The sequence below is a fragment of the Bufo bufo genome, chromosome 2 (genome assembly GCF_905171765.1).
Source record: "Bufo bufo chromosome 2, aBufBuf1.1, whole genome shotgun sequence".
Classification (NCBI taxonomy): Eukaryota; Metazoa; Chordata; class Amphibia; order Anura; family Bufonidae; genus Bufo; species Bufo bufo.
In genome coordinates this window covers 283,846,143-283,861,442 of record NC_053390.1, presented here as the reverse complement: position 1 = coordinate 283,861,442, position 15,300 = coordinate 283,846,143, and the positions used below count along the sequence as shown (strand labels likewise).

At 42.1% G+C, this 15,300-nt stretch overlaps 1 protein-coding gene across 1 annotated transcript in view; it reads left to right on the top strand.

The window, feature by feature from the left end:
- RBM19 (RNA binding motif protein 19) overlaps window positions 1-15,300 on the top strand; it is a 60,523-nt gene that overhangs the window by 18,213 nt on the left and 27,010 nt on the right. The window contains exons 10-18 of the mRNA XM_040416639.1: window positions 3,109-3,309; window positions 3,869-3,999; window positions 5,296-5,411; window positions 8,916-9,012; window positions 9,098-9,208; window positions 11,070-11,270; window positions 12,535-12,649; window positions 13,628-13,758; window positions 14,762-14,822. Coding sequence (XP_040272573.1) covers window positions 3,109-3,309; window positions 3,869-3,999; window positions 5,296-5,411; window positions 8,916-9,012; window positions 9,098-9,208; window positions 11,070-11,270; window positions 12,535-12,649; window positions 13,628-13,758; window positions 14,762-14,822 — 1,164 coding nt within the window. The remainder of the gene's footprint in view (window positions 1-3,108; window positions 3,310-3,868; window positions 4,000-5,295; window positions 5,412-8,915; window positions 9,013-9,097; window positions 9,209-11,069; window positions 11,271-12,534; window positions 12,650-13,627; window positions 13,759-14,761; window positions 14,823-15,300) is intronic.

The window sequence follows — 15,300 nt, the reverse complement described above, 5'->3', positions numbered from 1 at the left end:
TCGATGAACAGGAGGCATCACACAATCATCCCACATAAATGGTTCTTGAAAATTTGCTCATCTGCAGATCTTACCAATACCTGCTACTTCATGGATTTGCATAACCTTACAGATTGTCCTTCTTGTTGCAATTTCATTGTTGTAGATTATATAATACACTAATATATAAATGTTTATGTGTTGTGAGACAGTGACAGGAAGAGTGATTGATTGATGGCAGGTACTTTTCCCCCAGAATCCTGTCCTATGCAGCTTTAGCTCCAGGAAGTGCCCAGTTTGTAGTAGAAAGCCCAAGCTTTTCTGTGGTGGCTTTGTAGAAAAGCCGGTATAGGGCCTGGAGTTTTGGATTGGGTAAGAGTTGGGCGGATTCCCCAATCCGTAGTCCACTTTTGGTAGAGATCTAGCCTGCTGCCTGATTAGCTGCACCTTCAGCAGATGCATAAAGAGAACCCAGGCAGAGAGCTGGATGATGTCTGGAAGTGACCTGCCAGAGCTTGGGAGTAGCTTCATCTTCAGTGCCGGCAGTACCATACTTAGTACAGTTAGAGAAATGCTGTCTAGTTAGTGCTCAGATGAGCAGGGTTTGTTTTGTCTGAAATGTAAAGGCTATTTATTTATTGCTCTTAAAACCACAATAAAAAGGAACTTTATTTGGACTTTCTCCCGTGTGTCGTTGTCTCTGACTGTCCGAAAGCCGGCCAATCCTGCCTATATCAGAGCTAACTCCCACAGTATATACATACATATACCCTGTAAAATATATATATAGGTGAAATCAATGAAATACAAGTACAATATAACTTCATGGGAAGTGGGGCTCATATTTACACATGGTGTTTCCTATGAAACAATGAAATTGTGATTGCATGGTTCAGAGGCAGGATTACTTGCCAGACCGTCAAGCAGTTTTTACACAAAGCATTTTGCGGATCTTACACTTGAAATTTTTAGCATACCTGATGATCAGCATTCGTGATGAGGGAAGCGAGTTTCAGATGCTTCATCCGAAGTTGCTTCATTTAAAACTTCGGAATAATGCTGTACGGAGATCCGTCTCCGTACAGCATTAGAATGTATGGGCTCCCATGAGCTGAAGTCAGTTATTCGCAAAGTCACGTATGACTTTGTTGAGTAACTTCAGTAGTTGATTTTTAAACATGAAAACCACTTTAAAGCTTGAAACCGAACTTGGTTTCGGTTCCCACAAATCAGAGCTGATCTATGAATGCCCCAGCAGAGAGGACACAATGTGCCAGGCTTACGGAAGCAGTTGATCCGGGCAGTGGTCCTCTGTTTCCGCAACTCCCCTTGCAGTGAATGGGAACTACGCAGTCGATGAAATACCAGTGCAATATAACTTCATAGAAATTGTGGATCTTATTTACATATGGTGTTTCCTAGATACTGCAATGAAATTGTAATTGTTATTGCATGGCACAGGAGTCTAGGTGGGTGGATTACTTGCCAACCCCTTCTTATTTTTAAAGGCTGTGTACACCTTCTCTGGTTTTAAAAAAATATGTTTGCATTGCACCTGTTATGGGTTAAAAATAATTTTCATAATAAGGTTTCATTAAAATTTTTCCTACGTTTGTGTTCTATAGCTCTTTACACACACACACTTAAAGGGGTATTCCCATCTCAGGCAATGGGGGCTTATCGCTAGGATATGCCCCCATTGTCTGATAGGTGCGGGTCCCTCCGCTGGGACCAACACCTACAACGAGAACAAAGCAGGGAGCGATGTGGCTGGAGGACCCCGGATTTCCCGGGGTCCGTCCACCAACAAGTGCTGCTCCCATAGAAGTGAATGGGAGCGCACCGCGCATGCGCAGCCCATGCTCCTATTCATTTCTACGGCCCCATAGAAATGAATGGAGGGAGGCTACGCAGTGCGCCCTCCGTTCATTTCCCGGCTCCGTTCTCATTGTAGGTGCGGGTCCCAGCGGTGGGATCCGCACCTATCAGACAATGGGGGCATATCCTAGAGATATGCCCCCATTGTCTGAGATGGGAAAACCCCTTTAAATGAGTGTTTATAACACTTAGAAGAACAGAGAGAAGAGCTGAGTGAGCCGTCAGACAGTTTCTCCAGTGGATTTCTCTGAACAGGGGACAGACCAACCTTCATTGTGTGTATGTAAAACCAAGCAGCTGTAGAAGACAAATGGTGCAACATTTTTTTAATAAAAACCTATTAGGACAATTCTTTTGCAATGCAATATTGGTCCATTTTGCATTTTTTTTATGCCAGCCACGACCGTTTTGAAAAGTGAGTGAGAAAATGGGCCTGGTTAGCCTATTGAGCTGATTTATGAACCATGACTAAAAAGTCTGAAATACGATCTGAGCCTGTGTTCTTAAAGGGATTAACCAATTTCTCAAAACCCCCCCCCCACATGTGCCGGGCCCCTCACCGGTAATATACTTACCTGGTGCTGCTCCTGGTACCCGCACCGCCGCCGCTGTTTCTTCCTGCACACGGATGAAAACATCCGGTGTCGGGGGAGTAGCCAATGGCAGGCAGAGACGAGGACAAGCCTCCCTAGCGTCACCCGTGATGCTAGGGAGCCTGGTCCCCATCCCGCCTGCCATTGGCTGCTCCCCCTGACACCGGATGTTTTCATCCGTGAGCGGGGAGAAGGAGGGGAGTGGGGTAAGTATATTACCGGTGAGGGGCACATGTGGGGGGAGGGGGGTGAATGGGAAATTGGATAACCCCTTTTAATCTAAAGGGGTGGTGTAGATAGGGGAGTAACATCTCAAGGCAGAAGTATTAGATTTAAAGATGCAACAAATTTACCGAACATTGTGGGACATTTGGTGCAAACAACGGCATTGCAGCCTCGGGCATAACTGACTTTAAAACTTCCTCTCATGATAAATCTCCCCCCTTCAGTGAATCATGCAGTATTTTCATGGACTGTCGATGTGCAAATACTAAAATGACCCAAATGGAGTTTGATTCCTTTGCTTTCACTCTGAAAATAGCAAACAGTGTTTTGACATCACATAGTTCAGGCCCTTGAACAATATTCAATATAAGGCAAATATAACCTGTGTAAGCACAAAATGAACCATTAGCCAAAACATTCAAATCCTTTTCAGGTGGAAGATACATTGAGGTGTTCCAGGTTGAGCAAGCAAAAGAACCACGTCCCTCAGGAAAATCACAAAACAGACCATGGGAACAGCGTCAAAAGGATTCTGAGCTGCAGGAAGATTTGTCCGACTCCGGAAGACTTTTTGTTAGAAATCTTCCTTATACCTGTACGGAGGCAGACTTGGAGGCTTTATTCTCCAAATACGGTAGGATCTGAAATAAAAAAAAAAGACAGTCATAACAAAACTTGTTCAGCATCATAAGTATAAATGTACTGTATCTGAGGAGGATTGAAGGTAATAAACTAGGGTTTACACTAGGCTTTATCTGTAGAACCCGATAAACATACAATTCTATGTTTTTGAGCCATGTTCAAAATTTTAGAAAGTAAGGGCGCACTACAGATACAGTAAATACAGTACATGGGGAAAGTTTCTACTTGCAAGGAAAGATTCCCTTCTATTTTGTCTCCTACTTTCAACACCGGTTTAGTCGGTCTGTATTTAGTTACCGCTACATAGAAGTTTGTTTTGTGCCACCCTTGCATGTCATCAGCTCACCACTTTTATATGACCGTAAAGGAAAAACTATGATGGGGTGCAACACGCTCATTTTCAGGATTGTGGGGTCCTAGCAGTAAGAAAAATTTTGGCGTATCCTGGTCACATGCCATTAGGTTCAAAGATGGGAAAATGGCACCTATAACATTTATGTTGTAATAGTTTATTGATTTCTTCAATAACTTCCTATTCTTTCCTTCTTCAGGTCCTCTCTCTGAAATCCATTTTCCAATTGACAAGCTAACAAAAAAGCCTAAGGGTTTTGCCTTTGTTACATTCCTCATTACGGAACATGCCGTTAAAGCTTATACAGAGGTTGATGGACACATTTTTCAGGTGGGTAGATTACTCGACCAGTTCATTCAACTTATAGGAGTTGATTTACTGATTTATTGAAGGGAATGTGTCATCAAAAAATGACCTATTGTTTAAATCACGTTTTTACGTTTAACATCTTTTTAAAGAAGGTTTTGGTTCTGTTTTTAATTTTCCAGGTCAATATCTATATTTAAACAAAAACCATAAATTCCTTCAGTTTTGGCACTGGCCACTAAGTCTAATAATAGGCACCACTTCTTGGTCTGTACATATCACTTTACTGCAATTACCTACTTATCTGTCATTCTAATCCTGCCTGGAGTGATAACACCTATGTGTCTAGATAAGACAGGATCCACCATTGACATTAGGTGATAGTCAAAGCTTATCTATTCTTTCCTGTAGCTCTCCAGCTGATGCGAAATTAAAACTCCCATCATGCCCTATTGGCAGGATGAGAGTTATAGTTTTCAACAGCTGGATAGCCACAGGACGGAGATCACTGCCTTATAGACACATCACAAGATACTACTATTAAAAAAGAACCACAGCATTTTATGGTTAGTGTTAGTGAGACTGGGAGGAGATTTGATGTTGGCAACAGAGTTTGGAGAAAGTGGAAAAGTGCTTTCAATGAATGTTGTCTATATAGAATACATCTATCTGCATAGCTGCTGTAGGCAGTCCTATGTGATGTAAACGCTAACTGATACACCTAGCAAATTTTACATAAAATACATTTGTCTTCTTCTGGATGTGGGCAAGAGACCAGTGACAGAATGAAACCCGAAAGCTACTGTACTTTTTATCATAAAAATATGGAGCTCTGATTTTAATCCGCAAATAATTGGGGTCCTGTATAGAGAAAGGAAATGGAAACAAAAGTCCCTGCAGGTAAACTCAGTGCAGGTACAGCCACACATAGCGAGTCCACAGTGGAACATCTGCAGAGTGTATGGCCGAGATCCACAGTGGCATCAGCCACACCTACAGCGCAGATTCTGGTAGGAAAATGCTGTGATTTTGCCTTCTCCATAGCAAAGGGTGAAATCCGCTGCACATATCCACAACATATATTTACCTGCTGCGGATTTTAAATCGGCCCCACATCAGGTTATTATCAGATTCTGGTGTGGAACACTGTCTGTCACGTATGAAGAAGGTTTTTTTTTTTTTTAAATCACATGCACGTCAATGCTGGATTTTCCAGAAAACACTGTGTGGCCATACCCTTGTAATGTATGGCAAATATTAGTTGCTTGGAGTGAAAATTGTTGCTACTTCATTTCATAATCTAGTTTGACCTTTCTCCAGGGCCGAATGCTTCATGTTCTTCCCTCCAATGTGAAAAAGGAAGATGAGGGTGAGGTGGGAGCAGATTCTGGTTATAAGAAACAAAAAGCTATGAAGGACAAAGCCAACAGTTCCAGGTACTGTCCATAAGTGGAGTGTGAGAAGTGATTGCGTAGGCAACTTTCATTATTGTCATCCAGTAAACATTGACTGTCGTCGTGAAAATTGCCATACGCTATAAAAGTCGCTAATGGCAACATTTTTTTCAAGGGCTACAATCAAGCACTGAGTAGTAAAGCACTGACTTGATTGGTGGCCGGATCCGTGGAAGCAAGCATGCATAGCTGCACATGCGCAGTAGTTCTCTCCCATCCCAGCCACCTTGTATATGCTGTCTTTAGCTGGGTCGGTAGTGGCAGGAGCCTGGGAGCACTTTAAGGGCTCGTTCACACGACCGTGTGACGCCCATGCTGTGGACCGCAAATTGCGGTCCGCAATGCACGGGCGCCGACCGTGGCCCAGCCGTTCTATCTTTTTGCGGTTCGGAGGCACGGAACGGAACCCCAGAAAGCACTCCGTAGTGCTTCCATAGTGTTCCGTTCCTTGCTTCTGTTTCACCTCTCCGGATTTTCGGACCCATTGAAGTGAATGGAATGCACACGTGATGCGGAATGCACACGGAACGGTGCCCGTGTATTGCGGATCCGCAAATGCAGTCCGCAATACGGCAACAGGCAGCACACATACGTGTGAACGAGCCCTAAGAGAAGAAAAAGCATCTGCACTTCTGCAGACATGAAGCAATAAAATAAAACATCCAGGATATGGTTCCATCCTGATTTCTAGAGACAACTGTCATCTAGTGATCGAGGCTTCTATGGTTCCACTGAGCTAACTAAAGATGCTATTGAATCCCCAAGAACATTTTATAAAAGGTGAATAAAAAGCCATACACACCCCAAAATGGTATCAATAAAAACTACTGATGAGCCCACACACAGCTCTGTAGATGTAACTATAAAAAAAGAAGTAATGGGGGTCAGAATATGGCGATGAAAATAAAAAAAATTTCCAAAGTTTTTTTTTCAATATTAAAACAAGACAACCTATACAAATGTGTTATTGACGTAATCGTACTGACCCGGAGAATGATGAGCAGTTTTACTGCATAGTGAACGCTGTAAAAACGAAACCCGTAAAACTGTGGTGGAAATGTGTTTTGTTTTTTTTTCAAATTCCACAACATTTTAACAAATTTTTTACAGCTTCCTACTACATCCTATGCAAGTGGTGCCATTAAAAAGTACTACTTGTCCCGCTAAAAAAAACAATTCCTCGTACGGCTGTGTGAACGGAAAAGTAAAAAAAGCTATGCCTCCTAGTAAAAAAAATGAAAAAACAGGAAATTGCTGCCAGGAAGGGGTTAAAGCTGCGATTAGACTATGCCTGCCCCGCTCTTCCTTTGCGTCCTCCTTCTCTGCAGCGAGATCCGGCGCCTGTGCTACCCATTGCTTGGCCGGGGCATGCGCACTGCGATGCCCATTGTGGGTGTCTCTGGTCCGCCTCCTCGCTGCTGTTTCTTTCCGTTGGCCGGCGCATGCACAGTAGCTACTGCGATGCCGTGCCCACAATGGGCATCACAGTGCGCATGCCCCAGCCAAGCAATGGATAGCGCAGGTGCCGGATCTAGCTCCAGAGAAGGAGGACGCAAAGGAAGAGCGGGGCGGGCAGAGGAAGAGGCTGGGGCGGGGATATGACGAAAAGAGGCAGAACAGCCTGGGCACCAACGAGGTGAACGCCACCCCTGGGCACTTGCGAGCCCTAATTTACATATGAATAAAAGTCAGTTTTTGCCTTGGGGGAACTTCACAAGAAAACATCAAAGGTACCATTAGAATCATAGACTGCTATGCTAGAACGCTATGTAAGCGGTCTATAAGGTCACAATCCTGTGACAGACTCCCTTTAAACCGATTTAAATTTACAGGAAACAATGTCTGTATTTAAGCTGAAAATCACTTCTTAAAGGAAGAGATATGCCAACACTTTCTGATTGGTGGAGTGCTAGTATTGGGGGGGACCCACACTAACCCTGAGAATTAGGGTTGTTGGTTCTGCAGTGCGGCTCCTTCGTGGATTTGTCCTGCACTGTGGCGCCACCAGCTGTGCAGGGATCTGCAGTGCAACCCTATTCACTTGGTTGTGTTGCAGTGCACTCTAAGGTCAGTGGCCAGGAGTGGTTCTTGCTCTGTGTTTTTTTTTTTTTGTGTGTTTTTTTGCTTTGAAACTGTGGCAAAAAATGCAGCAGACTTTGCTGCTGAATTTTTTTTAGGCACGTGTGGACGTAGCCTCCCCCTGACACCGAGAAATCTGATTTCTATGCAGTATTGGCCTGGAATCTCAAATTGAGTTGTTTGAGCCTATATTATTTTTCCTTCTTTTGGATCAACTGTTTGGCTCCAAACCTGCCACAAAATGTCCATGTGTGATTCCAGCCCTAAATAGGTGGTCATGTATCCGTGTGTTGAGGGACATTGTTATAATTGTTTATCCCCCATTCAGTTTGCATAGTGTTGGCAGCACCTTCCCTGTATACACAGGGCGATGTGTTGGGTATAGATATCGCATGAAAGATACCATCACCTAACCAGCAAGCGTTCTGCTCTTTTGTTGATTGATCGGCTTCCCCTTTAAATGAGCCAGTTATGGGGAATGAGCATTCATACAAACCTTTGCTGTTGATAATCGGTCTGATGCTCGGCCAGTGTGTCTGAGCGTGTGTGACACCACTGAATCTCCATCACCTAAAAACACAGGTTACACCCGCAGATTGAACTGCTCTGCTGCTTGGCACACAGAGGGGAATTTATAAAAGCAGATGCACAAGCTGTCACGCATATATTTTTATGCTGATTTAGCCACTTTTGGGGAAAGCTGGCAGTGCTTAGTGGGAGGTCCGTGGCCTCCATCCGCATAATAGAGTTACTTCATGTCAGTAACTAATGTAAGTTTATAGCTCAAATCTATGTCCGCTCATAAGTGCTGGAGTTTACATTTGCTGGTGCATGGACTGGCAGAAGATATGCCAATTTTATTAAAGGGGTTGTCACATGAAAAGTATCTTACAGTTTTCAAACCAGCACCTGGATCTGAATACTTTTGAAATTACATGTAATTAAAAGTTTAGTATAGCCACTGAGTTATTCAGTAAAATCTATCCGTATAGCGCCACCTGCTGTTTTTTTCTTTTCTTATTTCTTTGTCCAATTTACTGAGTAGGCCGCACATGCTCAGTTGCCTCCTGAGCTGTGATAGGGAGAGCATGGACACGCCCCCTTATCTGCAGCAGAAAAGACACTCCCCTTGAGCTTCCAGCCTGATATAAATCTAGCAGAGCAATAAATGGATCCATGTGAGGTACAGGGCTGGTTCTAGCTTTGTTAGAAAGAGGCTGCCATGTGCTATGTGATGTCTGATCTTAATGTTTTACATTAGTCATGGGCTAACCCCTTTTAAGAGGCATGAGCCTGTGTAAATTTGGTGCACCTTACTCAAGCATAAGCCTATTTCAGCTATTTCCCCCGCCTCAAAAAGCCTAATGGAGCATACTGTATAATATGTTTTTCTCCCCCCACCTTTAGTTCTCACAACTGGAATACACTGTTCATGGGGACCAGCTCAGTGGCTGAGGTCATTGCTCAAAAGTACAACACTAGCAAAAGCCAAGTACTGGATCATGTGAGTTATCATCCTGACTACTTGCATTACGGCAGTATTAAAAGTATTCTGTCCACTATCAAATAATTTTCTCTTTTGTTCTTAGGAAGGAAAAGGCAGCGTTGCTGTCAGAGTTGCATTGGGAGAAACCCAGATTGTTCAAGACGTGCGTCAGTTCCTTCTAGATAACGGAGTTTCTCTGGATTCTTTCAGTCAGGTAATGGTGTTAATAATCCATATTTTCCACATTTCTGCCTGCTGACAATGACTGATCATTCGCTGCTGTATGTGTGTGCCAGACTAGTGATCCCCTATATCAGGGATCAGCAACCCCCAGCACTCCAGCTGTTCAGAAACTACAACTCCAAGAATGCTTCATTCACTTCTGTGGGAGTTAGAAGAACTGCCAATCATGTTTGCGTGTTGGGAGTTGTAGTTTTACAGCAGCTGGAGTGCCGAAGGTTGCTGATCCCTGCACCATATCCTAGTGCAGGTCATGCTTGTGATTATACCCACACTGTCATTTTTAAGGGGTTTTCAGGGACTTAAATACTAATGACCTGCTATATCCAAAACTGCCTCCCGCCCATCATCAATTAGCAGGATGTTGGGACTGTAACACCCATTCAAGTGAATGGGACTGAACAGCAATACTGCACACACCTAGACTGGTATCTATGGCTCTGTGCTTGTGTAAGCACAAGCTGGTTCATGAGGATCCTGTATATCATAGTCATTGATTGACTCTCCGGAGACAGCTATATCCATCAGTCAAAGAAGAGAGTAGGGTGTGGGGCCATTTGTGGGCACATTCCCCTGAAGACGCCAAGAGGGCTTGGCGAAACATGTCGGGGGGCAGAGTGTGGTAAATGTGATTTTAGGCAGTTAGTGCTACGCCAAGCAAAAATGTATGACATGTCAGTCAATATCTAGTACACTGGGAAGACGCCCGATCCTAAGAGGAGTGCACTGTGGCAATAACAGTGTGCTTTAAATTAACAGTGACCACTGCTAAACGGAGATAGCAGGAACTACTAAAGGGAAAAGTCTGAGGGCCCCCCAGTGGTCAATAAGTATATTAATAAAAGATACAATATAAGATACAATTGCAATAGGGCAGGCACCACTGATAATTTTAATGTGTGAGTTCTAGTTATATTTGTTTTATGAGTATCAAATAAACTTTAAATTTTAAAAATTGATACATTTAGTAGCACGTGTCAACCCAGAGACAATTGGTGGTCTCCTTGACCAATTGAAAAAATCCAGCTTGCACATAAGGAGAACACCTCATGGCTGCTTGTGATCCCAGTGCCTGGAGCGTTGTAACTTGTGCATGTGCATACTTATGTGTACACTTATCTCTCCATTTCCTACATAGCTCTGGCAGCAGTTTTATAGAGGACCTTTCACCACTCCTGACATGCCTATTTTAATAGCTACATGCATTCCCCGTGTAATAACAATTCTGGAGCATCTATTCTTATGTCTGTATGTTGTGCCATTCCTCTGTTATTTCTACTAGAGGTTATGAATGAATTGCTAGCAGTCTGCAGTAAGGGTACAGAGGGGAGGTAACCAGTTGGGGGTGTGTACCTGCACAGTCTGAAAATGGCAGCACTGATTGGATAGTCAGTCTGTGCAGGTACACGCCCCCAACTGGTTACCTCCCCTCTGTACCCTTACTGCAGACTGCTAGCAATTCATTCATAATGTATAGTGCAAATAATAAAGGAATGGCCAAACATAGAGCTATAAGAATAGATGTTCAAGAATTGTTATTACATGGCGAATGCACGGAGCTATTAAAACAGGAATGTCAGGAGTGGTGAAAGGTCCTCTTTAAATCTTCTAAACCGCTGACAGACTCCCTTTAATATTTATGCCTCAGAAAACCCTTTTTAAATATATTCTAGAGTAAATATTCAATGGTCAAAGATGCACCATCTGCTGTCGTCCTCTGGGATTCAACTCCTATACAGCAGCATGCAGTTTCTATTGACCTTTAATTATTTATTGTGATGTTATAATAACACATTTTTGTCTGAACTTTTCTTACCTTTTTTTCTCTACATCAGGCTGCTTCACCACGTAGTAAGACAGTGATTCTTGTTAAGAACCTCCCGGCTGGTACTCAGGTGGCAGAACTTCAGGAGGTGTTTGGACGCTTTGGAGATCTGGGAAGAGTTTTGCTGCCAGAAGGTGGAATAACGGCCATTGTGGAATTTCTTGAACCAACTGAAGCTAAGCAAGCTTTCCGGAAATTAGCGTATACAAAAGTGGGTGAAAGTGTCCTGGCGCTTGGTGACACAGTTTTATTGTACAGCTCTGCTTGGCAAATAATCACACACAAAATTTTTGGCATCACTTCACACCGTGTGCAGATGACTATTTAAATGTGAACAGGACTTGTCGCCATTCCTGGTTCCGGAGCATTTTTTCCAATAACTCTGCACTTTGGCATTTCTGTGTCATTCCTCATAGAAATTTATGAATAAATAGACAACTTTTGTCAAAGTTGTTTGTCCCTACATAGTTTGACACTTTCAGCTTTGATTGGACAGTATCAGATGGGGTAGAGACGCACCTCTAACTGGTAACCCAAAGTTTTGAGTTTATTGGCAACACCAAAACATGATATTTCGCTTAGCGCCATCTGCTGTGCATTCATTTTTGCAAAACACCTGTGAGGTCAAAATGCCCCTTCATAAATTTTGTGAGTGGTGGACGTTTCTAAGATGGGGTCACTTCTTGGGAGGTTTCTATTATTTATTTAACATCAGAACCTCTGCACTTGTTGGCAGACAGTGCCATATAAAGTATTTAACTAGGCCTCAAGTGCACATGGTGCTCCTTTCTCTTCTGAACCCTTCTGAGCCCAAACAGTTAACAACCACATAGGGAGTATTGTTGTACTTGGGAAAAATTATATAATAAAATTTCTTCTCCTATTGCCACTTGTGAAAATGAAACATTTGAAGCTAAAACTACATATAATTGAAATACTTTTTCATTTCATACCCTAGTTTTAAAAACAAATCTATGAAACACCAATCACTATACCCCTAGGTAAATTCCTTGAAGGGTTTTGTTTCCAAAATGGGGGTAACTTTTTGAGGTTTTACACGGTACTGATACAACAGGGGCTCTGTTCATGTGACATTGCACCTGAGAACCATTCCATCAAAGTCTGCCCTTCAAAAGGCAAATGGCGCTCCTTACCTTTTGAGTCCTGCCAATGCTAATTAATAAGTATTTTGTGAGGTATCACTATCTGTCTTAAAAGCAGATACATTCAGATTTAGAAAATTGCAAATTCTTCCAAATTCTCTGAATTGTTTGGATAAGTAAATGCATTCCAAAGTTTTATTACATAAAGTGATCACATTTGCAAACTGGCTCTGTTTGGAAGGAGTTAAAGCATAAAAGAATTTGAAGTGATGTTTTTTGCAATTTTTTTTTCTTAGTTATCTCCTTTCACTTTCTCCTATATATTCCTGCATATTTAATAGCATGCCCTCTCTCTCTCTCTCTCTTGTTCAGTTTCAGCATGTCCCCCTTTACTTAGAGTGGGCACCTATGAATGTTTTTAGTAGCCCACCTGCTGAGAAGACAACGGAGCCAGTGCAGGTTGGCAAGTTAGATGAGCAAAGCAAAGGTAGGTGATTCACACTGGTTTCTCTAGATTACTAGACAACTTCGTTTTTTGTGTTTTTTTTTATTTTTTAAAGCCGCTGTAGTTTGTGATGCTTTTTTTATTTATTTTTTAGCTAAACCCACTGGTGTGATTTAAAGGGCCTTCCTACAGTGATTAATTTGTGTGGTATGTCCACACACATTAAAAACTCTCTCACATATTTTGCCACAAATACTGCAAGATTTTTCTGATATATGTGAATGGGGTTTTTAAAACCTCATCCACATACATTGTACTGTAAATTGTTGCACATTTTGAGTGCAGAATCCGCACCACTAATCTTCTTTAATTCCGCACTATGTAAACTTAGGATTAAACCTCTAATACTACTGCCAAATCTCTAGTACTATTGATTTCTAAAATGAAAGGGCACTCTTCAGCACTGCTTATAGATCTCTGTTGTAAAGATCTATTAAAACTATTAGCAGTGCTTAGGGCCCTATTAGACTGCACAATTTTCAGGTCAATTATCGGGAACATAATAATCATCTATTGGCCCACATCATCAATTGTTTGGTGGCTGCTGGGCATTTTTCATCAGGATAAAAGATTTCCAATTATTGGCAGCACATTTCCCTGCGTCATCAGGGATGTGATGCTGATAATCAATAGAACTGAATATTGGAGCACCGATTGTGGTAGCAGTCATTCCTCCACGTTCAGGGTGTTTCGGGCTGTGTAATCAGGCTGGAGCAAACGAGTGCCGATGGATGCGTTATCATCTAAAAGGTGCTCGCACTGCCTGAACATACAAACCTTAGACTCCTGTGGTAGCAACAGAAACCTGTGAGCGTGGTTTATAGTGACTGTAGAGTCCTCTCATTGTGGAAGGCATTGGTGGTCTATTCCCAGACTGCCGTCCTGCAATCTTCTTACATCGAGTGGAAACCTTCTCCTTTTAAAGCAGAAAACAAAATGAATTCCTTATATCTCTTTCAGAGAGTGTTGAAGAGAAACCAGGAGACAAAAATGTGTCGGAGGAGTCTGAAGAAGATGAAGAAACACTTCCAGGCTGCACATTGTTCATTAAGAACCTGAACTTTAGTACCAGTGAGGAAACTCTTAAAGAGGTAAATGTTGTACTTGCCTTATATATGGCACAGACCTACTGTCTGAAGAAGCTTTTTTGTGGTTGATCAAATTGAATTCTAAAGGCCTGTTCAGAAGGCTTTTTTTTTTTCATTTAGAATTTTGACAGGGACACCTGTTCTTTCTTTTTGCTTCCCATTCTTTTCATGTCCCTTCTCGGTGTGGTCACAGCTTTAAACTGCCGTTCTGCTGTTTTCACAGCACTTCCATTGAAAAGAATGGGAGGTAGAAAGGACGTGGCTGCCGGCAGAATTTCAATTTGGGTGTCCACGCCACAATTCTGCTGGAAAAAGACCCTAATTCTTCCACAAAACTGCCCTTTACCATTCTAACAAACCTTTTAACCTCTATGCACATTACCACCCTTCTCCTCTAATTAATTCTAGTTCAGCCATATGTACTCCTAACTTTAATAGGTGGGCCACTTTATAGGAATATATTCTTACTGGCCATGCAGTGCATGCTGGGGCACAATAAACTCATAGCTTGCTTTTAGATCTTCTGCACTGCTGTTAAGATGGTTGGAAATGGCCCATCCATGGGAAGAAAAATGGCACTGTTTACTCACATAACCTCCTCCTTAGCCATCCGCAGCTGAATCCTCTTCTGCACAGGTGCTGGACATTGGTTGAACTGGGCCATTGCAGAAAAGGATGCAACCATGGATGGCTAATAAAGCAGTTATTACCAGGACTTGGAGTCATCTTCTGTAGCTACCTATGGGTGGGACCTCCTTTCCCTCGACTTCTGTCCATGACTGTATGGACTGGCAGACCAGAGGTGAAGTCCTTTTTTAGGCATACCGGAAAACATCATTTTGAGCGTAAAGATAATTACTGCAATCAGGTTACACGACATGTGGTATCTAACACAAGTCAGTTGTTCTTTTGTCAATGAACTTTAGTTGTTAATGTTCACGTTCATTTCAAATGCAACTAACAAAAACTTCTAGATTAAACTATATATGATGCTTTCTTACTACAGGTCTTTTCAAAAGTTGGTGCTGTGAAAACCTGTAGCATTTCTAAGAAAAAAGATAAGCAAGGTTTGTACCCCCCACAGTTTTTTGCTAATGTTTTAAAAACTGCAGTAATAAAATGCAGGTGGGAAATAGAAGAATGATTGTGATAAATGCTATACCATTGTATATTAGTACATTATTGGGTCACACAAAGCTGTTGCAGATATGGCAGCAATCAGACATGATAGGGTAATAGAAATGATGCTGATAGCGTTTAATTATACAGCATGTACAGTACCAGTCATGTGTTTGGACACATCTTTTTATTCCATGGTTTTTCTTTTGTTTTATTTTCTACATTTTAGATTCACAGTGAAGACATGAAAACAATGAAGGAACACACAAGGAGTTAGAGGACCTGTCACCACTCCTGACATGCCTGTTTTAATAGCTTTGTGCATTCCCCATGTAATAACAATTCTGGAGCATCTATTCTTATGTCTGTATGTTGTGTCATTCCTTTATTATTTGAACTAGAAGTTATAAAATAATTGCCAGCAGT